The 23,161-nt window shown below is 50.1% G+C and overlaps 1 protein-coding gene across 2 annotated transcripts in view; it reads left to right on the top strand.

The window, feature by feature from the left end:
- Nucleotides 1-4,472: 4,472 nt before the first annotated feature.
- LOC101932564 (protein-arginine deiminase type-3) overlaps nt 4,473-23,161 on the top strand; it is a 33,890-nt gene continuing 15,201 nt past the window's right edge. The window contains exons 1-6 of one of the 2 annotated variants that reach the window (XM_065575095.1): nt 4,473-4,661; nt 18,157-18,337; nt 19,317-19,389; nt 20,298-20,359; nt 21,452-21,569; nt 22,780-22,905. In XM_065575095.1, coding sequence (XP_065431167.1) covers nt 4,570-4,661; nt 18,157-18,337; nt 19,317-19,389; nt 20,298-20,359; nt 21,452-21,569; nt 22,780-22,905 — 652 coding nt within the window. In that variant the 5' untranslated portion in view covers nt 4,473-4,569. The remainder of the gene's footprint in view (nt 4,662-18,156; nt 18,338-19,316; nt 19,390-20,297; nt 20,360-21,451; nt 21,570-22,779; nt 22,906-23,161) is intronic. The other variant, XM_065575096.1, reaches the window with a different exon arrangement.

The following is a 23,161-nucleotide window of genomic DNA, read 5'->3' as shown; positions in this document are numbered from 1 at the left end:
TTTTGTAATAAAACAGAAGTAAGTTTATTAACAAAGAACACAGGCGTAAGCGATGACGAGCGCGAATGAAAGAGATAGGGAAGGTTACAAACAAAACACGCTTCCTGGCGAGTAAAACGTAGCAAGTTACAGTCTTGGCCTACGCAGTTTCCTCACCTACCTCAAGTTCTCAGCATCCCTGGTCCTCCAGACTAGGGGTACCAACTCTGACTGGCTCGAAGGGTGTCGCACCCGTCGCGTCCCCCTCAGTCATGGTGACAAAATGGCTTTTGCCTCTGCTTATATCTTCCCAAAGTTCAGTTGTTGCTTTGCGTTTTAATAGTCACCACCTAAGTTCCCTCTAAGGTGCATGGCTGTGCAGCAGGCCACCAAGGGCCGCGCATTTAACTTCCCCAGCCCTGGGGCTGCGGCGTGGCAAGGAGACATGCCTCTTCCAAACAGCTCTGGGGCTGCGGCGGGGAAAGACGCTCTCCCCCAGCCCAGGTGCTGCTGCGGGGAGAGATGGCTGGGGGGAGTCCTCTCTCTCCGCTGTAGCCCCAGGACAGCCTGCACCCCAAACCCATCATCCCTGGCCCCACCTCAGAGCCCTCACCCCCAGATGGAGGCCTCACCCCCCCACCCCAACCCTCTGCCCCAGCCCTGAGCTCCCTCCTGCATCCTGAACCCCTCATCCCTGGGTCCACCCCAGAGCCTGAACCCCCAGCCAGAGCCCGAGGGGGCACCTCAACCCTCTGCCCCAGCCCTGAGCCCCCACCCACAGCCCCACCCCCACCACGCATCACCTCCCTATTGGTGCACATAGCAAAATTCATTCCGCACATGGATGGAAAAATTAGAGGGAACATTGGACAGTTACTAGTTTTCCTCCACCACAAACCTCAGTTGTTCCTGGGGGTGCCACCTCCATCCCCCATTGGGGGGTGCTCCATGGTCATCTTCCCCCACCTGATGGCTTTGTTTCCCTTGCATGCAAACGTGCTTTTCATTGTCTCGGGTTCCTCTGGCTTAGTTTACATTGGAGACACAGAACCTGTGAAACAACATTCCTTGGGCTAGGGCACGCTGGGCTTAGGCCCCGTCTGTCAAACATATCTGCGGAATGGATTTCCAGCCCGCCTCTCTAATTCGCTATGTGCCGCCCAGACACACATCACATACAATAGTATGAATGGCCAGCGCATTACCAGGCTGCCTACGACACATCATACGACATCTTTTAGAGTCGGATGATGACAACAGCGAGCTGGGCAATAATGTGGCAGGCCTGATCAGAGTTATGGGGTGCTGGGCCCTCTGCCAGTGGGGCTCCCTGGGTCAGTTATCCTCTAGGTTGCTGCTCCATTAGAGAGGAGCAGGACGCGCCCAGTCAGCGTGACACACGGCTCTCTGCAGGAGAGCTGCACTCCGGTTCACATGGTGCTCAAGGGAGGAAGTGAAAATGGACCTTCCAGGACTGGCTGCTGGGGGACAACGCTCATTTAACAGCAAGATCCAGCCGGGTGTTATAGTCTCCTTCCCACCCAATGGGCCCTTAATCACTGGATGCACCGTGTGCTTCAAGCCATTTCTCTGCCTTTATTAAATCATCTCCATTCCCAGGCAGCCTCAGGAGAGAGAACTCTTGCTCCCCGACAGAGACTGGTCCGCCCTTAGTAGGGTGACCAGACAGCAAGTGTGAAAAATCAGGACGGGGGTGGGGGGTATATAAGGAGCCTATATAAGAAAAAGACCCCAAAATCGGGACTGTTCCTATAAAATTGGGACATCTGGTCACCCTAGCCCATAGCAACATCATGCAGGGGGCGGAATTGCAACCCTGATCGTTGTCCAAGTCAATTGCTTTCCTGCCATTTCCCCAGAAGAACGAGGTACTGCTGATTTAACTGTCCTGGATACAATCCTCACAATGAAGATGTCGTTCAGGACGATTTGTGCAGGGCCTTTCAGAACCCCTGGAATTTCGGTAGCCAGTTTTCCAATGGAAAAAGGCCTACCATTTCCAGGTCGCTCTTTCGGGAGCCACACCCTAATTAGTCTTTCCACTTTAGCTATCCAGTGGAGTTACTTTAGATTAGCAGTGCCCCCAGCCCGGGTGCACCTGGCAGGCAGCCCCAGCACCCTCAGTGCTGGGTGGGTGGCTCCAGCCCCTCCAGCCCCTCCAGCCCCGGAGCGCTGGGTGGGCCCCAGTGCCAGGTGGCCCCAGCCCCCTGAGACCCGGGCCGCGGCCTGCCATAGCCCTGCCCCCAGCCCCAGCCCCCTTTGGGCACCAGGAGCAGCCCGGGCTGCGGCTATGGGGGAAGAGCAAGAAGCAACAGGGGACCTCGGGGCAGAGCGTGGGCAGGGCCATGCCTGGCTGTTTGGGGAGGCTCATCTGGCCCCTGGCCTGCGATACCCGCTGCCCATGGCGCAATTCCATGTCCCTGGTCCCCGTTGCAGTGTGAGGGGGGCTTAGAGAATTGAGCCAAGACTGAAGGACTCTTGACAAACTGGCTGGGCTTGAGCGTGGTGGACCAGAGCTGAGCCTGGGATCTCACTATAGGCACAGTTTTCAAAGCACTTAGGTCCTGACCTATGCATGTGGGCCCAGATCCTCCGAGATATTTAGGCACTAGCCCAGAGGTGGGCAAACTATGGCCCACGGGACCCTCCTGCCCGGCCCCTGAGCTCCTGGCCCAGGAGGCTCGCCCCTGGCCCCTCCACTGCCGTTCCCCCTCCCCCGCAGCCTAAGCTCGCTTTGCCGCCGGCGCAACGCTCTGGGCGGCGGGGCTGCGAGCTCCAGCCACTGGTGCTCCAGGCAGCGCGGTAAGGGGACAGGGAGCAGGGGGTTGGATAGAGGGCAGGGGAGTTTGGGGTGATGGTCAGGGGGCGGAGGTGTGGATAGGGGGCGGGGTGGTCAGAGGGCAGGGAATGGGGGTTGAATGGGGGCAGGATTCCAGGGGGGCAGTCAGGAAGGGGGGGGTGGATGGGCTGGTGGGGGGCAGTCAGGGGCGGGAGTTCCGGGGGCAGTCAGGGGACAGGGAGCGGGGTGTGTGTGGATGGGGCAGAGGTCCCAGGGGGCCATCAGGGAACGGGGGGGTTGGATGGGACAGAAGTCCTGTGGGTGGGCTGTCGGGGGGTGAGAAGCGGGGTGGGGGGCATGCCCCTCTCTCCTAACCGGCCCTCCATACAATTTCCAAAACCCGATGCGGCCCTCAGGCCAAAAAGTTTGCCCGCCCCTGCACTAGCCCAGGTCCCATTAACCCACAATAAGACTTAGGCCCTATTTTCAAAATTGTCTTGGGCACTCAGGAGCCTAAAACACTTTGGTGCCTTTGAAAACTTCATCCTAAATGCCGTCGCTATAGAATGCTATGCCGGTGTCTCCTGTTTTGGGCCGTGTGCTAAACTCTCATGCTGTTACTGCTTTAAACTGGAAAGCATCGTTAAGGCCAGCCCGTGAGCTAGCCATAATTAATTGCTGCTGGGGTTATTTTGCCAGGGATCAACCCTCATTGCGAGGCAATGGCTTTGGACAAGGTCATTTCCCAACAATAAAAACCAAAGAACTTGGAATCTGAGGCTCTCTTTTAGTTCAGTACAAATTCAGCCCTATGCTTTGCTCCCCAAAACACCAGTGCACCATAGGTAAGACATTATTGTAGCGTGCGCGCGTGCGCGCGCACACACACACACACACACTGAATGTACTTGGTGCTTTACAAATGCAGGTGAGATATGTTCCCTATCCTGAAGAATCTGCAATTTAATTAAGACAAGGCAAGAAAAACCAAGCCACGCTGGCCTTAATCTGAAAGCTCAGGTGCACGAGAAATGAGGAACAGTGGGCAGCCTAATAGATTGAGCATGGGCCCACGAACTCTCGAAATGACGTGGCTCAGACTGGGCACCCAAAATGAGTGAAAATGTAGGCCTAAGCCTCTCTGTGCCTCAGTTTCTCCATCTGTAAAATAGGGATAACAGCACTCCCTCAACTACCTCCCAGAAGTATTGAGGCTCAGTAGAAGATGTAAAGCACTACATGACTGCTGAGAGTTATTGTGGTTACAGCTTCATAGGCAAGATCATAGACATGTGCAAACATATACAGAGGCCCCCTCCATCTGTGAGTGATCAAGTTTGTTCCAGGGTCATGCTAAATATTTTAAGACGCTGGCTCTTCTTACATCTGCAGTTTCTGTTTCCTTGGTGTGCAGGTATGTAAAAGAACCCTACAGTACAGGGACGCGCAGGCACCAGGGAGGATGCTGATCTGCTCCCCGCCCTGGAGATCAGCAGCACCTTAGATCATTTGTGTTTCCCCAAGATAACCTGTCTCTTTCCTCCCATTCTTTCACCTCCTGCTGGTGCTGCTGACCTCTAAACAGCTGATCACAGCAAGCAGAGTTCTGCTTTCACAACCTGCCCCTCCAATCACCAGGCAGAGATCCTGGAGGTGGGATTACATCTATCTGCAGCTAATCACAGCCCATGTGGAGAGAGAGGAGGGGTGGGACACTTGGCCCATGCCTTTTAATCTGATCATGCTGGCTCAGCCACTGTAAACAGAGCAGCTGAGAGAAGGGTACAAACATGTCCCAGCAAAGAACCATCCGGCTCTCCTTACAGCAGCACACTAGCACTGCCTATGTGCTGGGCACAGAAATCTCCATTGACATACATGGGTAAGAAATGGGAGCTTTAATAGCTGGCGGTTCTCTGATTGTGTGGATCTTTACTGGTGTCCGCTTTAAATGGCTACTGTTCCCTGGGCCGGGGAAGGTTGGGGGCACAGTGATGCTAAAAGTAACTCGGAATGAACTCAGCGAGAAATATGTTGTTGTAAATTGAAAATTATACTCTGGGTGCCAGCAGCCCCATATCAGCCTGGGAGCTACTGACCAGATAAGGGAAGCGGCAGTTTCTACTGGGCTGCAGATGCATGTTTGTCTAAAATCAAGGGCCAGATCCTCACTGGTGCAAAGTGGCCCGGCTCCCCTGAAGGCAGTAGAGCCATGCTGGGGCTCTGTTTGGTATGCTCGGCACGCAGAGTGTTGGTGCATGCGTTATCGTTAGGGATGAACTGCTTGGCTGCAGAACTCTGACATTCTTTTCGATGCCCAGCTCTCCGCTGGCAGTGCTTGGCTTTTCATACCGGTGGCGGCAGTGGCGCGGAGGCCGCGATCGAGGGAGGGGAGATTTTGCTCCAGCTTTCTGGGCTATAATGCGGCTTCCTCACCCCAGCACCCTACTTTGTCTGGAGGGAAGAAGTTCACCGAGTTAATTTACTGACACTAAGGGAAGAGGAGAAAGTTCAGAGGCAGACTGGTTAAGTGACTTGCTCGGAGCTGTGGTGCAGGCTAGTGGCAAAGTCAGGCGTTAGAATGGGAACTCTGCAACTCAGGCAGGGAAGCTGCTTCTTCCAGGGAACTCTTTACCATCACCTTGGATTGTACGTAGAAGATCTTTAGGGTAGGAGCTCTTCTTATGTATATGTACAGCCCCTAGCACAGTGGGGCACCGATCCCACACTAGGGCCTCTGCATGCTACTGTAATACAAATACTTAATAAATGACCTGAATCCACAGCATCTCTAGCAGCGCCATTTATTATTATTTGTATTATGGTAGCCCCTGGGGTCGGGAAGGAAGGGGGACTTATTCCTGGTTTGATACCCAGGGCTGAAGTTGCAAAGAATACATTGGAATTGAAGGTGGGGTGAGATCAGCGTGCAGAGCTCCAGGTTCGCCTCCCTATAGACAGAGCCACCTGTGTTTATCTGTTATCCTGTAATGTCCCTCCCTCTTCTTCCCTAGAAGTCTGAACATTTGTAGTTGCATGTTGCAACTGCAGCTAAACTCCAGGCTTCCCTGTGCAAGGCCCATCTGCAGTTGTGTTTCTCTCCCAGGAGGCAACAGAAAAGATCTCTGTTGTATCACACTTATCTTCAGCTGTGACTATTCATTATCAGGGAGCAGGTGACCTGAGTTATCCCAGACCTCACCCAGAGGTGAATAAAAGGCCTCTGGCAGCCATTATTCAACACCAGCTGCCTGGCAGGCAGCCAGACATTCTGTCTGATGCAACGTCTTGCTGCCACTTGCAGTCCCGTAGAGGGTCTACCCAGCTCCCCAGTTTCATGCAGAGCTCCAAGGGCAGCTCTTTGCTTCTGGGTGGCTCCCTGGATGGGATACAGAGCCTGGTATCTCTCGGTTACTGTGATGCTGGCAGACCAGGTGCCAGCTCAGGTCAAGGCCCTTAGGCCTCACCTGAACACTGACAAATGCATAGCTGGTAACCAGTCTGGCTCACCTGTGTTCGTGTTGTTAAAATAGGCATTAGAGTGATAAACGTGTTTAGACTTTATGAAGTGCTTGTAAGTTGCTGCCTGCATTAATCTCACTTATAATATCCGTATCCCATGTGATAAGTAAGGCTGCGAGTTTGTCCCCGAGGTCACAGACTCCGTGACTTTCCGTGACTTCTGCAGCAGCCGGTGCACCTGACTCAGGGGCAGCCCCTGCGCCAGGAGCACCGGCAGCTGCTGGGGCAGTCTCGGGGGCCCCCCTGCCCCTCCCCAGCACTAGAGTTTGGCTGTGGGAGGGGGTTCGGGCACCAGATGGGGTGAGGCGGGCTCTGGATGGTGCTTAGCTGGGGGGCTCCCCGAGAGCGGCGACATCCCCTCGCTCAGCTGCTAGGTGGAGGCGTGACCAAGCAGCTCTGCGGGCTGCCTCCACCTAGAGCGCTGGTTTCACAGCTCCCATTGGCTGGGAACTGCAGCCAATGGGAGCTGTGGGGGCCGTGCCTGCACGCAGAGCTGCCTGGCCGCCCCTCCGCCCAGCAGCTGAGCAAGGGGGATGTCGCTGCTTCCAGGGAGCCCCCCTCACCCTGTCCCATGCCACAACCACCACCCCTCCGCACCGCTCCCTGCGCCCCCCCCTTCACCCTCCCCCAAGCAGCCGGGACACCCTCCCCAAGTTTTATTCACTGGTGTTTTTAGTAAAAGTCACAGACAGGTCGGGGCCGTGAATTTTTGTTTATTGCCCGTGACCTGTCCGTGACTTTTACTAAAAATACCTGTGACTAAAACGTAGCTTAGTTATAAGGTAATAGTTAAGTGTTTGCTCTGAAACTGGAACCTCCCCCCCACCCCAGTCAGGAGAGGAGCATTACCAAGTGTGATATACCAGTTTGCCCCATGAGGCGTTATGTCCTGCCCAACAAAAGAAGGCCCATTAACACCACACAAACCATTGTGAGACATCGGAGGACAAAAGACTTTGTGGATTGCTCGCTCCACACCCATGAAAGTGCATGAGTAATTGTCCCATCAGCTTGAACTCTGGGGGAAGGGAATAAAAACCCCTGGCAGGAAGAAACTGGGACTTTATGATGCTTGGACTCTGAGGGGCAAAGATTTCTAAGCATAAGCAAGGGATCCCCAGTGCTTGGCCTGGGTTAGCCTTAGAGGACTTAGAGCTTGCATATTACAGCAGCTTCCATCCCCTTTTGCACCCTAAGGCTGGAACTCATTGGTGTGTGTATGTTTATCGTATTTACAAGGTTAAAGAACTCATTTCTTTTTCTTAGTTAATCGATCTTCACATAGTTTATTATAGGATTGGCTACAAGTATTGTCTTTGGAGTAGGATCTAAGGTGCAACTGAACTGGAGTAAATGATCGGTCCTTTGGGACTGGGAGTAACCTGAATATTGTGATTTCTGGTGTAAGGGATCATGTATCACAAAGGTAGGTTTACCTGGGTAGCAAGATAGATAAAAGTCCCCAAGGGGACAGTCTGTGACTCTAAGTTAAGGCTGTTGTAATGCCTGAGGAGCTCACACTTGACTGGTGAAATCTAAGTATAGAACTCAGAGCCAATTTGTGCTGTGTGCCCTGCTCAACAGTCTGCCCTGAGTTGGCCCTTGTGCTGCCTGGAGCCACTCCAGACAGCTTGACTGTCACTGTTTCAAATCCAGTCAAAGAAGATTAGCAGTTGTTAGTATGGGTAACATGCTGGCTAAGTGTGTTGTCTTCCTCCAGTGCCTGATCCATAGAGATAAAAGCCTTCTACTGCTAACACACAGTGGAGTTACTCCTTTAGCTCACGTGGCAGAGACCAATGTCTTGGATCTAAAGATGTGGGGTTCAGTCTCTACAGACACCCTTTTGGGGCGGGAGGGGACCATGACACATCTGATGGCTGTTTGGTGGCCTATTTGAATTGAGCACAGTTCATAGGAGACAGGGGTCTGTCAACACGGGCACCCTTGTTAGCTTTCTCAGTGGACAGGCCAGGGACTGAATGGCCCATGGTCACTGAACTCCATCTCCTCTTGCCCATAGGAAGGGTCTCCCCAGGACAGTGCTGATGCATGTTGGCAGGGCCGTGTATGGGAAGTTCACCCCGTTGCTGCCTGTGATGCATCTGCTCTGGGAACGAATCAGTTCCTGCTTTCCTTCCCCATTCTCACCCTGCTGGGCCACAGTCCAGTCCCTGACCTTCATCATGTATATTACAGTAGCCCCTAGTGGGCCCAGTTGAGACTGGGGCCCCTATGAAGGGAGTGCACTCACGGCTAGAGGGGCTCTATAGGGCCAGGTGTGGCATAGTGGCTCTCCCCATCTAGTTTCCCCTGCTGACAGCCTCTCTGTGGTGGTCTGCCTCTTCCGACGATTGGGCCTTCCAGCCATGTCAGAATTTCGTCCACTCCTTCTGGAGTAACAAAGTCCCACCACCAGAAGTTCAATGTTGTTATATCAGGTCTCCGGCCCCAATTCTGGGCCCCGTGGTCCTTGCACGCCCTACGCTCAGGGGTTCCAGTCATCCTGTGTCCCCTTGTTCAGCCTGTGTCACCCTCCCAGTGGCTGGTAGGGAAATGCAGGCCCTCCCACTACACCAGGTTCCAGCCTGGGGATCCTATAACCAGTAGCCCCGGTCTGCTCAGTCCCACACGTTGCTGCTACTTCCCTGGGCTTTTTCCTACTCAGCCTCTCCCAGGTCTTCTCCCCACAACCTCTGTAGGCTCACTTGTCTCTCAGGACCCCAAATTAAAGCATAATCTTGAACATAGTGCCATAATCTTGAACACTCGAGCTACTTGGCCCGTCTCTATTTCCATCCCTCTTCTGACAGCAGCAGCTCCCTGGTTCTCTTGTGGTCACCGGGCCTACCAATTTACCCTCACTGTGAGCTCAACTGTCAAAAGTCAGTGTCAGGTCCTAAGATGTCACAATCACCTCCAACAACAGATGGGGATGGGGAAAGGGAGACAGACTGGATTGGTCCAAACAAAAAGGCCGATTGCTGTAACTCTAGGACTGTGTTAGGATCGTGTCTGGTAAACAAGAAAAGCGTGGAACCAAAAATCAGTGAACCAAATGTGGTGTGTTGGAAACGAGACCTAAATGGTGGACCAGACAATGATGGGATGGGCCACTCCGCCCACCACTCCCTTTGTGGGACCTTCAGAAAAGAGACTTTGGGAGAGAGATTGGCTACTGGAGCCCCCACCATCTCCTGGGACCCCCGCGCCTTTGTCATCCCGATCTTGAGAGATGGCCTGACTGGACTGGACCAGCAAGAGGGACCCAGATGACATGGCTCCCGCCACCAGGTCCAGCTGAATTCCAAACACCCCCTGGGATGCAGGGGCGGCTCTGTTTTTTGCCGCCCCAAGCACGGCAGTCAGGCGGCTGCTGGTGACGCAGATTCGGTGGCGTTTCTGCGGGTGATCTGCCGGTCCCGCGCGTACCTGCCGCCGAATCTGCGGGACCGGCGGACCTCCCGCAGGCATGCCGCCGAAGGCAGCCTGACTGCTGCCCTCATGGCGACCAGCAGGCCGCCCCCCGCGGCTTGCCGCCCCAGGCACGCGCTTGCTGCGCTGGTGCCTGGAGCCGCCCCTGCTGGGATGAAACAGGATCAGACTTTAACAACAGCAGCACCTCCAACCTATCTCAACTAACTTCTCTTTTGCCCCAAAGGACAGTAATTATCATCTCTGATATTAGCTGAGAGACTGTCCAACAAGGGGTTTTTCTTTCTAAAAACTCCCTCCAGCTCAAGGAAAGGGGACAAGGGATGTTGTTAAAAAGAGAGGTTTATTTAATACAGTATATTTCGGCTGCTTTAACTGTCCTTTTCCTGTATCCTTAATAAAGGGTTAAAAGGATTTCTAATAGTGTGTTTGCCGTGGTACGAAGCAGACCGAGGTCTCTGTATACCAAACTCCGAACCTTGTCTAACGCTGCTTAACGTTGGCCAGTGACTGGATGACGTTAACACCTTTGGCCCATATATTCCATCTAAATAATACAACCGCTCCTCCACAGACTGTCCAGTTGCTCAGGACCCTGCTTCCTCAAAGCTCTCTATGCTACATGCTTCGGGTGATCAAATGTCCCGATTTTATAGGGACTGTCCCGATTTTTGGGTCTCTTTCTTATATAGATTCCTATTACCCCCCCACCCCCTGTCCCGATTTTTCACACTTGCTGTCTGGTCACCCTATACATGCTGCAGATGCTAATTCCCTTCAGGCAGCAATTCGGAGTTAAATGCAGAAGGGGAGCCCTGTCTGTGTTAGGGGAAGAGAGGCCAAAGGGTTTGAGTTGCTCTTGGGTTTCCTCTTCCCTGGGCTACCTCACAGTTGTACAGCAGGGAAGTAGATGGGCTAATAGTTTTATAGTTGGCTCAGAAAATGGCCTGGAGCGTCAGTGATTCATACCGTAAATTTAGAGCTCAGGCTGTCCTTGGAATCAGAGGAAGGGAGGGAAGCGTCGCTGTTGTGTAACTGCATCCGGCTGCTTGGTGGGCCAGCCACCACCAGGCCTGGAGGAGGGGGACACAGGGGGCGGTTCTGGGCATGACTAGCCTGTGGGAGGATTGCCAAACTGAAGAAATCAAGCACCAGGTGATGAGGAATGCACCCAATTACAGCTGAGTGAATCACTGGCTTCTCTGTTCGGTGACCCAACTGAAACATCCCAACTGCAATTGGTGTGTGTTTCAAACGGAAACTGAACTCTTGTCTTGGTTTGTTTTTTCTTGCTGAAACAAAACAACCGAAAAAATACTTTGTTCGGGTAGAAGGAAACATTTCGCAATGCCGTTAGAAAATGGCAATTTGAAAGGACCCGGCTTCTCTAAAAACAAATCCAAAACAAAATGAATTGCAAAACAATTCAAAAGAACCTGGTTTATTTCAAAACAAAATGGCAAAACGGTTCATTCGGAAAACGCTGAAAGGAAAACGGCTCGGAAACCAGATATCCAAGATTAAGAATCCCCAGTGTATTTTTTTCTCTCTTGTGATTTTTATGAGTTTTTTGGGGGCTGACTCATGAGTTTTTAAGCACTTGGGGTTGGCAACATTACCAACTATGGTGCCTTTGCTAGAAGCATCATGTCCCAAAAAAGAGCAGGGAACTTCCTGGAAAATACCCACACGTAGGGGCTGAGGGTGGTAGCTGCATTCTTTGCCTGCCAGACTTGACTCCATCCCTGCCAGACCCGCCTCACATCTTGGCTCTCCTGTCTTTAATCATCTTTGTGAGTCTCTGAGTAACAGTTAATACCCAGTCGCTGGGGCTGGGACTGCAAGGTGGGGGAAGCTTTGCTAATCCGTATCTACGTAGGCAGCGACATACTAGTCACAGATTTTTGCGATGTGATCTCATTTGCTCGGTGACTAACGTTTGGCTGTTCCCTCGGTGCAATGGAACCTGTCTCCCGGTCAGCTGGAAAAGCAGTGGGCTGACATGGGTCTGTCATGAGCCTCAACCACAGAACCGGCCGTCCTCGCTAACCGAGCAGCGTGAATTGGCAGGAAAAAACAGCTGCACTCAGGCAGGCTTTTCCTCAAGGGATGATCCTTATAACAAGGAGACAGCCCCTCCGCCAGACTCCCCTTTGCTGCGATGCCCACAAAAAACTGGACAAGGGTTAGGCCGCTGCTGTGCTGGGATCACTGCCAACGTGCTGACCCGTACTGTCTCGGCGTTTCCTTGTACTCCCCTGTCTGTCTGTATCCGTCTGCTGGTTTGTAAGCCCCTTGGGGCAGAGACCGTCTTTTTGTTCTGGATTTGGCCAGCGCCAGGTGCAATGGGGTCCCGGTCCATGCCTGGGGCTCCTAGGGGCTATGGTAACACAAGTAATAAATACACCTCTACCTCGCTATAACACTGTCCTCGGGAGCCAAAAAATCTTACCGCGTTATAGGTGAAACCGCGTTATATCGAACTTGCTTTGATCCGCCGGAGTGCGCAGCCCCCCCCCACCCCCCTGGAGCGCTGCTTTACTGCATTATATCCGAATTCGTGTTATATCTGGTAGCATTATATCGGGATAGAGGTGTAATAAAAAGTGAAGGAAACAACCTCCGAGGCTGAGACTCGGCTCAGGCCTGCGAGCTTTGGGAACGGATTCCGACCTTCCAAGGCATCCCCCGCCCTCTGCGCCAGACAAGGGGAAAACTGAGCTGCGTTTAACCCCTGGTTTGCTGGGAACCAGGTAGGGCTACTGGCCGTTGTCACCTCATGCAGATGGTCGCCCATGACCGGGCAGGGGCAGCACTTTCTGCTGAGGTGAGGAGGACGGGCTGGGAGAAGTGTGCCTTTGGAACGCCTGTCTCCTTCCTGACCCGGCACTGCCAAATGGCAGGACAAGCCGGGGCCTGCCAGCAAGCAGGCAGAGTCTTCCATCCGTGGAGAAGGGCTGGGATAAACTTGTTCTCTCTGCTTTATTGATTAGCAGGAAATCTTAACTCCACCTGTTTGGCAACAGCTTGTTTCCTGGGTCAGCTTCTGGCCAGGTGTGACTAATGTTTTCTCTCCAAGAGGTTTGCATGGCTGCCACAGGAAGGATCCTCACTCTAAGCACGGAGACCGTGCTAAGACCGTGACTCATGGGAGTTAACAGGAAAGGTGGATTCTGAATAACAAGCGAGGGCTCCCAACTGTGACAGGTGTCCTCTGCCACTGATGGCTCCAAGGGGCCATTCCGCTGTCACTGGTTAGGAAGGGGGTTGAAAACATGCATCTGAATGATTGAATTGAATGCATAGCTGTCCCTTTCCACATGGACTGGATTGTCTCCGGTCAACCAGAAGTGCTCTGCTTTATGGCACGTCTTCAAGTCACCAGGGCCTGATGAAATACATCCTAGAATACTCAAGGAACCGACTGAGGAGATATCTGAGCCATTAGTGATGATCTTTGAAAAGTCATGGAAGACAGGAGAGACTCCAGAGGACTGGAAAAGGGCAAATATAGTGCCAATCTATAAAAAAGGGAATAAGGACAACCCAGGGAATTACAGACCAGTCAGCTTAACTTCAGTACCCGGAAAGATAATGGAGCAAATAATTAAGCAATCAATTTGCAAACACCGAGAAGATAATAAGGTGATAAATAATAGTCAGCATGGATTTGTCAAGAAGAAATTGTGTCACACCAACCTGATAGCTTTCTTTGACAGGCTAACAAACCTTGTGGATGAGGGGAAGTGGTAGATACGGTATATCTTGACTTTAGTAAAGCTTTTGATACTGTCTCACGTGACCTTCTCATAAACTTAGGAAAATACAACTTAGATGGCGCTAGTATAAGGTGGGTGCATAACTGGTTGGGAAACCGTTCCCAGAGAGTAGTTATCAGTAGTTCACAGTCATGCTGGAAGGGCGTAATGAGTGGGGTCCCGCAGGGAGCGGTTCTGGGTCCAGTTCTGTTCAATATTTTCATCAATGATTTAGATAATGGCATAGAGAATACACTTATAAAGTTTGTGGATGATACCAAGCTGGGAGAGGTTGCAAGTGCTTTGGAGGACAGGATTAAAATTCAAAATGATCTGGATAAACTGGAGAAATGGTCTGAAGTCAATAGGATGAAATTCAATAAGGACAAATGCAAAGGACTCCACTGAGGAAGGAACCATCAGTTGCACACATACACAATGGGCAATGACGGCCTAGGAAGGAGTACTGCAGAAAGGGATCTGGGGTCATAGTGGCTCACAAGCTAAATATGAGTCAACAGTGTAACACTGTTGCAAAAAAAGCAAACATCATTCTGGGATGTATTAGCAGGAGTGTGGTAAGCAAGACATGAGAAGTAATTCTTCCGCTCTACTCTGCCCTGATTAAGCCTCAACTGGAGTATTGTGTCCAGTTCTGGATGCCACATTTCAGGAAAGATGTGGACAAACTGGAGAAAGTCCAGAGAAGAGCAACAAAAATGATTAAAGGTCTAGAAAACATGACCTATGAGGGAAGATCAAAAAAACTGGGTTTGTTTAGTCTGGAGAAAAGAAGACTGAGAGGGGACATTATAACAGTTTTCAAGTACATAGAAGGTTGTTACAAGGAGGAGGGAGAAAAAATTGTTCTTGTTAACCTCTGAGGATAGGACAAGAAGCAATGGGCTTAAATTGCAGCAAGGGAGGTTTAGGTTGGACATTAGGAAAAACTTCCTGCCAGAGTAGTTAACCACTAGAATAAATTGCCTAGGGAGGTTGTGGAATCACCATCATTGAAGATTTTTAAGAGCAGTTGGACAAACACCTGTCAGGGATGGTCTAGATAATACTTAGTCCTACCATGAGTGCAGGGGACTGGACTAGATGACCTCTCGAGGTTCCTTCCAATTATATGATATATATATAAAAAATATGGAGATATACCTCTCTCATAGAGCTGGAAGGGACCCCGAAAGGTCATAGAGTCCAGCCCCCTACCTTCACTAGCAGGACCAAGTACTGATTTTTGCCCCAGATCCCTAAGTGTCCCCCTCAAGGATTGAACTCACAACCCTGGGTTTAGCAGGCCAATGCTCAAACCACTGAGCTATCCCTCCCCTGGGAAAGATGCAGCAAGCTTTTTCTGGTCCCAGGTTCAATTCCTTTCTCTGCCACAGACTTCCTGTGTAATCATGGGCAAGTCACTTAAGGGATCATTTTAAAAGTGCCTAAGTCACTTAGACTCTGATGCAGACCTGGGCAAATAACTGATTTTCGGTGCGTTGGCAGTTCTGAAAAAAAATGGTTTGAGTCGAACTGCATCTGAAAGGTTTCAGATTTTTCCTTGAATTGAAAAAGTTCATTGCAGGCTTGTTCCAGAGTAGGGATTTTGAATGTGGGTCTCCCACATCCTAGGTGAGGGGTCTCACCACTGAGCGGCCTTCTACCACCGCTACCACCTCCTCCTCGTCTGGCCACTTTGTGAATGGCTCAAGCTAGTCATGTCAAATTTGTCAACACTTTCCAGTTGACCAAATCTTAATTTTTCCTCAAATAACTATTTGTCAGAGATATCTCTCCCAGCTTTACGCCTAGGTCCTGGTGTTTTTTAATGAGACTTAGGCTCCTAAATCACTTAAGCCTCAGTGTCTCTGAGACCCTTCATCTCTCTGTGCCTCAGTTCCACAGCTGTATATTAAAGTGTGAGACTCTCAGATACTACAGCAATGTCAGCCATAGAAATCCCTTAGATTGATAAAGACCCATGTATTCCCATACGCACCCCTGCACTCCTCCAGTCTTCTAACCGTGCTCAGGAAACCACCACATGGAATAAGGCATTTACAGAGCATAAGAAAGCATTACTAATTCCAACCACAAACCCGATGCCTTCCTTTATAGGCAGATTTATTACCACTCTCCAATGTGGTATTACCAACGTCTATTCCTACAAGCTGCCACAACTGTACCCAGAGAAATGGGGAACAAAGTTGTCACAAGTTAAGGCAACTGCACCTCTGTTCCCCCCCACCTCCCCCGAGGTCCCTCGAGGGCACCCACTCCTGGCTCCTCAGCCATCACCTTTCTCAGGCAGAGACCAGTGTCTCTCTTCCTCCTGATTGGGGGTTTTCCAGGCTGCAGAATTCCCTGCCTATACTGTGATATCCCCAGCAAGCCAGATTGCTTAAACGGGCCAGTGTCTGCACTTTGCTTTCTCTTAGAAGGCTAGGAACAATGTAACTACCAGCAGTCTCAAGTTACCACACAGTCCTTCCTAAGCAAGCACCTTCATTCTTAAGGTAAAAGCATTACAGAGAAAACATATTAAAATAATAAAAATCCTGCACGTGTGCTAATAAGCCTACCAGAGATCACCCCCCAACTCCAGCAGGGGCTCTGGTAGGAGGCAGTCCTTCAAACTCCCCCCCCCATGGTGTGGTTACATAACAGCCTTAGCTCAGAATTAACACCACCATGAATAGCTCAGGCTACGTCCACACTACAAATCACTTTGGTGCAACTTACATTGCTCAGGGGTGTGAATAATCGATGTTGCTGAGTGACGCAAGTTACACCGACTAAGCGTCCGTGTAGACAGTGCCATGGCAGTTGGAGAGCTTCTCCCGCAGACATAGCTACCGCCTCTCGTGAAGGCAGGAGTTATTAAGCCAATGGAAGAGCTCTCTCCCGTCGGCTTAGAGTGTCTTCACCAGAAGCATGACATCGGTGCAGCCGGCGCTGCTGTAAATGAAGCCGTGCAGACATAGCATTAATCTTTCCTTTATACCGCATGGGCCTTTGACCTTGAGATTCCAAGGACAGGCAATCACCAGACAGTGATCTCCTTCTCAGGACACAACTTCCAAAGGCTGGGTTTTTGCATAACCAGAGGTGGGAATTTGCATTTAACTCCCCGTAGAGATTCCCCAGGCAAACCACTTGACATTATTTGTCCCCAAAGCCCATTCTTGTCTGGCACGTTGTTCATTACAGTCCTTTGAAGTTCATAACACTTCCCGGGGTTCAAGCCCCCTCTGCTTCCCAGGAAGAGGCTCCATACAATCCCAACCCACAATAATACATAGAATCATAGAATCATAGAATATCAGGGTTGGAAGGGACCTCAAGAGGTCATCTAGTCCAACCTCCTGCTCAAAGCAGGACCAATTCCAAACTAAATCATTCCAGCCAGGGCTTTGTCAAGCCAGGCCTTAAAAACCTCCAAGGAAGGAGACTCCACCACCTCCCTAGGTAATGCATTCCAGTGCTTCACCACCCTCCTAGTGAAATAGTGTTTCCTAATATCCAACCTAGACCTCCCGCACTGCAACTTGAGACCATTACTCCTTGTACTGTCATCTGCCACCACTGAGAACAGCCATAAACCACATGTAAAAATACATTTAATACAATGGGCCCCAAACACACAAACTTAATTCAGTAAGGTTTCCCAAGACTATTGCAGGAAATTGCCACGTCTGTCACAGAGATGATTGGTAAAGTCTCTAAGTATTTTTCTTCGGGTGTAAATGAATTGGTTGTCCCTACCACCCACTCCCCCGTCCCCCAATTGTGGGTCAAAAACTTGATCTAAATTGGGGAAATATTACCTGAGTGAATATGTGTACATAGTTAATGGTGCTCATGGATATGTAGCGTAGTCCCTGGGTTTTGTAGGACTAGTAAGACTACTTGTGCGCTGTAAACCAGTGGCGCTCAGCCTTTCCAGACGACTGTACCCCTTTCAGGAGTCCGATTTGTCTTGTGCACCCCCATGTTTCACTTCACTTAAAAACTACTTGCTGACAAAATCAGACCTCAAAATACAAAAGTCTCACAGCACACTATTACTGAAGAGTTGCTTATGGTCTCATTTTTAACCATATCATTATAAAATAAATCAATTGGAATATAAATATTGTACTTCCATTTCTGTGTATGGTAGATCGAGCAGTATGAACAAGTCACTGGATGAAATTTTAGTTTGCATTGACTTCGCTAGTGCTTTTTATGTAGCCTGTTGTAAAACTAGGCAAATAGCTAGATGAGTGGCACCCCAGGAAGATCTCTGCGTACCCCCAAGGGTACGTGTACCCCCGGTTGAGAACTGCTGCTGTAATCAGTTTCCTTTGTGCAGCTTTTGACACCAGATCTCAGCTGTACTTGCCCACACCAAAATACTGAATAAAATCTGCCTCCCTACAGCACGTCTCCTGCATCATGGAGTACGGACTCCTGCAGTTTAGAGCAGAAGCTTCTGTGGGTGCCACCTACTGCACCCCCTGTCTTTGCCTTTACCGCGGAATTCCCTCGCCTTAGAACAGGAGTGGTCACATGACCACAGTGTAGTTGTCTGGCTCCGTAGCGTCTTCACGGAGCTGAAGTCGGGAGCGGACGGGATTTCCAGCTGCGACGGTAACCGAATGTCCTCCTCTGCCTCAGATCAGCCCCGAAGGACGCCACGTCGTTCGATGTCCGTGGCACCCCTGGTGTTGACGTCTATATTGTCCACAACCCTCAGGTTGCCAAGGTACCGACGTGCGTGCCCAGATGGCCCCTGGATGCCGGGGTGGAGGTGGTGGTGACTATGAAGGCACCGAGCAATGCTGTCAATGATAACAAGGTGAGTTTGTCATGGAGGGGGAAAACGCACCCTTGGAAAACACAATGTCAAACTTCCTCTAGCACAAGAGCAAAGAGCTGTTACTTGGGACTTGGACCAGGCAAAAGGGTGTTTGAAGTTGGTCAGCAGACACTGTGCCTTGGCTGGTGAGATGTCTGCTCGCTAAGGGTGCCCATGTCCTGGGCGTTAGATTGAGCGGGGTGTCCCATGAATCCCTGGGCGATGCGTTTCCGTACGGGACTTTCGTCACTTCACTGACCAAGAGAACAGCCCAGTTGTAAAACCGCTTCATTTCAGCAGCCTGGACCTGTTGCTTTGGTCCTACGTGCTGATGGGTTGTTTATTATTTAGCCTCATTATCCTGTTGTGCATTTCTTGTATTACAGTAGCACCGACAGGCCGCCTTGTGCGAGGTGCTGTACGAACACACTGAGAGACCGTCCCTGCCCACAAGAGCTGCCTAAATTAGTGGTTTTCAAGATTTTTTTCCATTTGCAGACCCCTCAAAAATTTTGAATGGAGGTGCAGACCCCTTTGGAAATCTTAGACATCATCTGCCGACCCCCAGGGGTCTGCGGACCACAGGTTGAAAACCACTGGTCTAAATGGAGAAGACAGGCAGTGAGCTAAAGGAAGTATAATCCTCATTTCACAGATGGGGAACAGGGACCGAGAGAATAAGGGACTTGCCTGATGGCACGGAGCCACAAATTGAGCCCAGACCTCCTGAGTCCCGGCCCAGGTCCCAAGCCACATGACCGTCCTCTCTGTCTTAAAATAGTGAATTTTAATGAAGGCGTCATCTGCACAGCACTCCCGGTTGCTCCCAGCGTAGAAAGTGGAAGACCATGTGCAAGACTCGCACTCTGGTCTCATCCGTGGCAGCGTTCTGTCCCCAGGCTGTATCTGTTTTACTCTTCGCTTCGCTACAGGCGATGGTGTCCTGAAAGTGGTAGTGCTGATTGTGGTGTCTTTGCAGGTTAGGATTTCATACTATGGGCAAGATGGGGGGACTCCTGTACACAGAGCCATGCTCTACCTTACCTGTGTTGGTAAGTGGAACCTAAGAATCCATCTGTTCAATGAACTCAGCCCCAAAGTACCACTCCCTTCACTGGGTAGGAGGGTGGGAGGACACGTTTTCTATGCTGGTTTCTGGGTACACTGCAAAAATATGAATAGGGGAGGGTGGAAGTGGGGCACAGAAATTTCAATTTTTCAGTGGAAATTCAAAAGCCAAAATATTTCCATTTGGAAATGCTGCAACAGTGACTCATGGGAGTTATAGCTTGGGTGCCTCATGCTCTCATTCTCTTCTGTAGGCTAGGATCTCTGGTTAAACTACACCTTCCAGGAAGCACCACTGTGTCCCCCTTGGGGAGGGGGTTGGTGCATTTGGTGGTCACTGGCAATGGTGCATCCTGGGAGATATAGTCCAGCCAGGAGCCTGGACCACAAGGGATAATGGGGATAAGAAGCACTTGCACTACAACTCCCATAAGGCACCATGGCAGCATTCCCACAGATGGAACTATTTCAGTTTTTGGGTGTTCTGTTTTTCAAGGAAAAAAATCAAAATGTTCGGTGGAAAGCAAATGCTTTTCATGAATACTTTTATTTAGTCAAAGACAGTTTGGATGGAAAAATTTTAAGCAGCCCTGCTTATAGGGACAGGCTAGCTAATCTGAGCCCCATGCTTCAACAGAGACCGGTTCCCTTGTCACTCACACCTCTCCCCATTGAGCTGTGTTCAGTCCAGGCCTTGTTTTGCCCTGTGGCTATGGGGGTTGCCCACTTTTAAAGAAGCCTATAATGGCACATACCCACCGAAGGATCCCCCTCTGTCTCTGCTCTTGGTATTGAAGATCCCACGCCTGGCTAGAACATGGTCAAGTCCAGTCCATTGGTTCTCAGTGCCTTCCAGCCTGATGGGTTGTCTCCTTCTCTTGTGCCATTGCAGACATCTCCCTGGATGCTGATACAACTCGCAGTGGGGCGGTGAAGCGGAAAACAACAGATAAGGTAAGTATGATTCATCTTGGTACCCAATAAGGGAGACCAGTAGGCTGAGTAAATTCTGAGCTGAACATCCCAGAGCTCCCCAGCGAAGTATCAAGAGTAAAGGAGACATGCTATGGATCATGGTTTATCTAGTACTGTGGGCTGCAGCCTAGAGCACCAGCTGGTGACCTGCAGGGAGCATTAAAGAAGCTACAACAGTGTTATTTAGGGGTTTGTCTACATGGGGAGGCTCAGGAAAATTAATCTGAATTAATTAAAGGTGTGAAGTTTAAGTGCATAAGTTAAACGACATTAAACCCCTGTGTGAACACGCTCATTCAGAATTAAAGTGGCCTTAATTCAATTTATTAATTCACTTTGGAAGTTAATTAAACAAAACTGAATTAATTAGGGATAAGAGCTTCTACAAAGGGGTTTAATGCATGTAACTAATCGATTTTAAAATTCACACCTGTAGTTAATTTGGATTAATTTTCCTGAGTGTCCCTGTGTAGACAAGCCCTAAGTGATTTTTTGTTGTTGGAAAATGTCAGTTCATCAAAACAAACTTTTCACAGGAAAGGGTCAGTTTTGACAATTTTTTTGCCTTGGGGAAAAAAGTCTGAAAAGTTTGGAGATTGTTAACACTTGGTTTTGACATTTCCAAGATGAAAAATATTAGTTTTCTGGGTTTCATGTAGAAATTTAAGCTAATTATAGTAAAAAGAGTAACCAAAATGTTTCTAAATGATTGAAGTGTTTCAATTGACACAAACATTGTTGATATCTCAGAAATTTTCCTGGGATGGGAAGACAGTCCTCCACCCAGCTGTATCAGTAGGACCCTGGGTCCCAGTCCTATGCTCAAACCACAGCACTTGCCTTACAACACAGTATGTGTGAGAAGTTCATACATTTCTGAGTTGGGACTGGGTAACATGGAGAACAGCTGGGAGGAAACAGTTTCCAGAGGGGCTAGCACAACAGGAAGCAGCTATGTCACATGCCTGTCCTCTTGGCTTTTATTACTCTGGTAGTGAAAGAATTGGGTTCCAGCTCTCTGGTCTTGTTCCTTGTTTCCGTACCAAGCCTGTCTTTGTCCTGCCTCTGCAGAGAGAGTGGACGTGGGGCCCAGATGGGCAAGGAGCTATCCTGCTAGTGAACTGTGATAGGGACGACCCAAAGTCCTCGGATATGGACAACATGGATTTCTGTGTGCGATCGTACGCAGGTACTGGCTGGGAATGGAGCACGGCTTTTGGAATGGGCATTAATCAGATGATGCAGAATGTTTGAAATTCCAGCCAGATCAGGCCAGGCCAGAATGCAAGATGTTAGCTGAGTCCTAAGAAGAAACTACACCTATATAAAAGGGAGTAGTGAGGGTATGAACACTGGACACTAGCCCAAGGAGTGGTCATGGGCTCCACTCATCAGAGCTAGGCCTGGAATTTCATAGCCCACATCCATGAATTGCTACCAGTAGAGCTATAAAACATGTACCCGGAAAATGCCCAGGTAGTCCACTGTAACCGCCGCTTATCAGGATGTCTTGCTCATTCCGAACACGGCTCCAGGCACATCCAAGGTATCTCGATGATATCATAAGAACTGCAAAAATGTTTGCGAAGTGGCTGTGTAAGAAGTGCAACCCTCTAACTGAGCCATGTGACTGGTCATGTAGTGAGACTGCTCGAGCGTAGGTAAATTTTCAACCCATAGCTGGTCTACCTTCTAGGGAAGCCTAGATGTTGGGTGCCTCTTATGGAAGAGCATGTTCAAGATAACCAGGGGGGTTTATTTTACTTTGTGATGCTACTAACCTTAAGGCGCAAGTCTCTTAAAAATAACCCTGTTGAACGGAATAGCCAAGGGGGCATATCTCTTCTTCTCTCTCTTGGGTACCCAACCACTTCTAGTTTTGATTTTTGGAGGGTCAGCTCTGTCTCTCCCACGCTAAAGAAGAGACACCTGGCTTGACAATAGAGCTTACAACCTTCCCTAACCTGAAAAAAGGAACACAACAGAAACCGATGGGGGTGGGCAAAGCACAGGGGTCCCGTCTTCCAATGCTCTAACCTCATAGCTTCAGAATGAGCTGCGATTTCCTCCTTTAGCACCAGCCCAGAAGAAGTGATTTCCGGGAAATCATTTCCCCGTGAAATCATTTCCCCATCCCTCTTTGATACAGTCGGTGTATATATACAAGGGTCCTATCAGACATAGCATTACCTGAGAGGTAGAGTTTCTATAGGGGATCACATACACTATGGACCAGATCCTCAGTGGGTGTACATTGGCTTAGATCCAGTGACATCGGTGGGGCTAGGCTGATAGGCAGTAGCTGAACGTTAGGTTCCAGAGACGTGATGATCCAAATCTGAAAGCAGCCACTTTAATAAGCCCCACTCTTTTCTCTTTTGGTCTCCTCTTACCCTCAGACCTTCGGGACATGTCATGTATGATCTTGAGAACTCAAGGCCCCGATGCAATCTTTGATGACCACAAGTTGGTTCTTCACGTTTCCGTGTCAGACGCAGACAAAGTGGGAGTTTTCCACGCTCGGGGTGAGTATCTGGCCTTCTGGCTGCTGCGGGCTTGGAATTACAGCTCCGGGCCGAGACATGCTGAGTGTCTAAAACAGGGGTAGGCAAATGGCACTCCCACTGCCCGGGTCCTGGCCACCGGTCCGGGGGGCTCTGCATTTCAATTTAATTTTAAATAATAAAATAATAATAATATATGGAGATATACCTATCTCCTAGAACTGGAAGGGACCCTGAAAGGTCATCGAGTCCAGCCCCCTGCCTTCACTAGCAGGAC

This window comes from Chrysemys picta, chromosome 21 (genome assembly GCF_011386835.1).
Source record: "Chrysemys picta bellii isolate R12L10 chromosome 21, ASM1138683v2, whole genome shotgun sequence".
Taxonomy (NCBI): domain Eukaryota; kingdom Metazoa; phylum Chordata; order Testudines; family Emydidae; genus Chrysemys; species Chrysemys picta.
The sequence above is the reverse complement of the archived record's forward strand: the minus strand, read 5'-3'. Positions and strand labels throughout refer to the sequence as shown.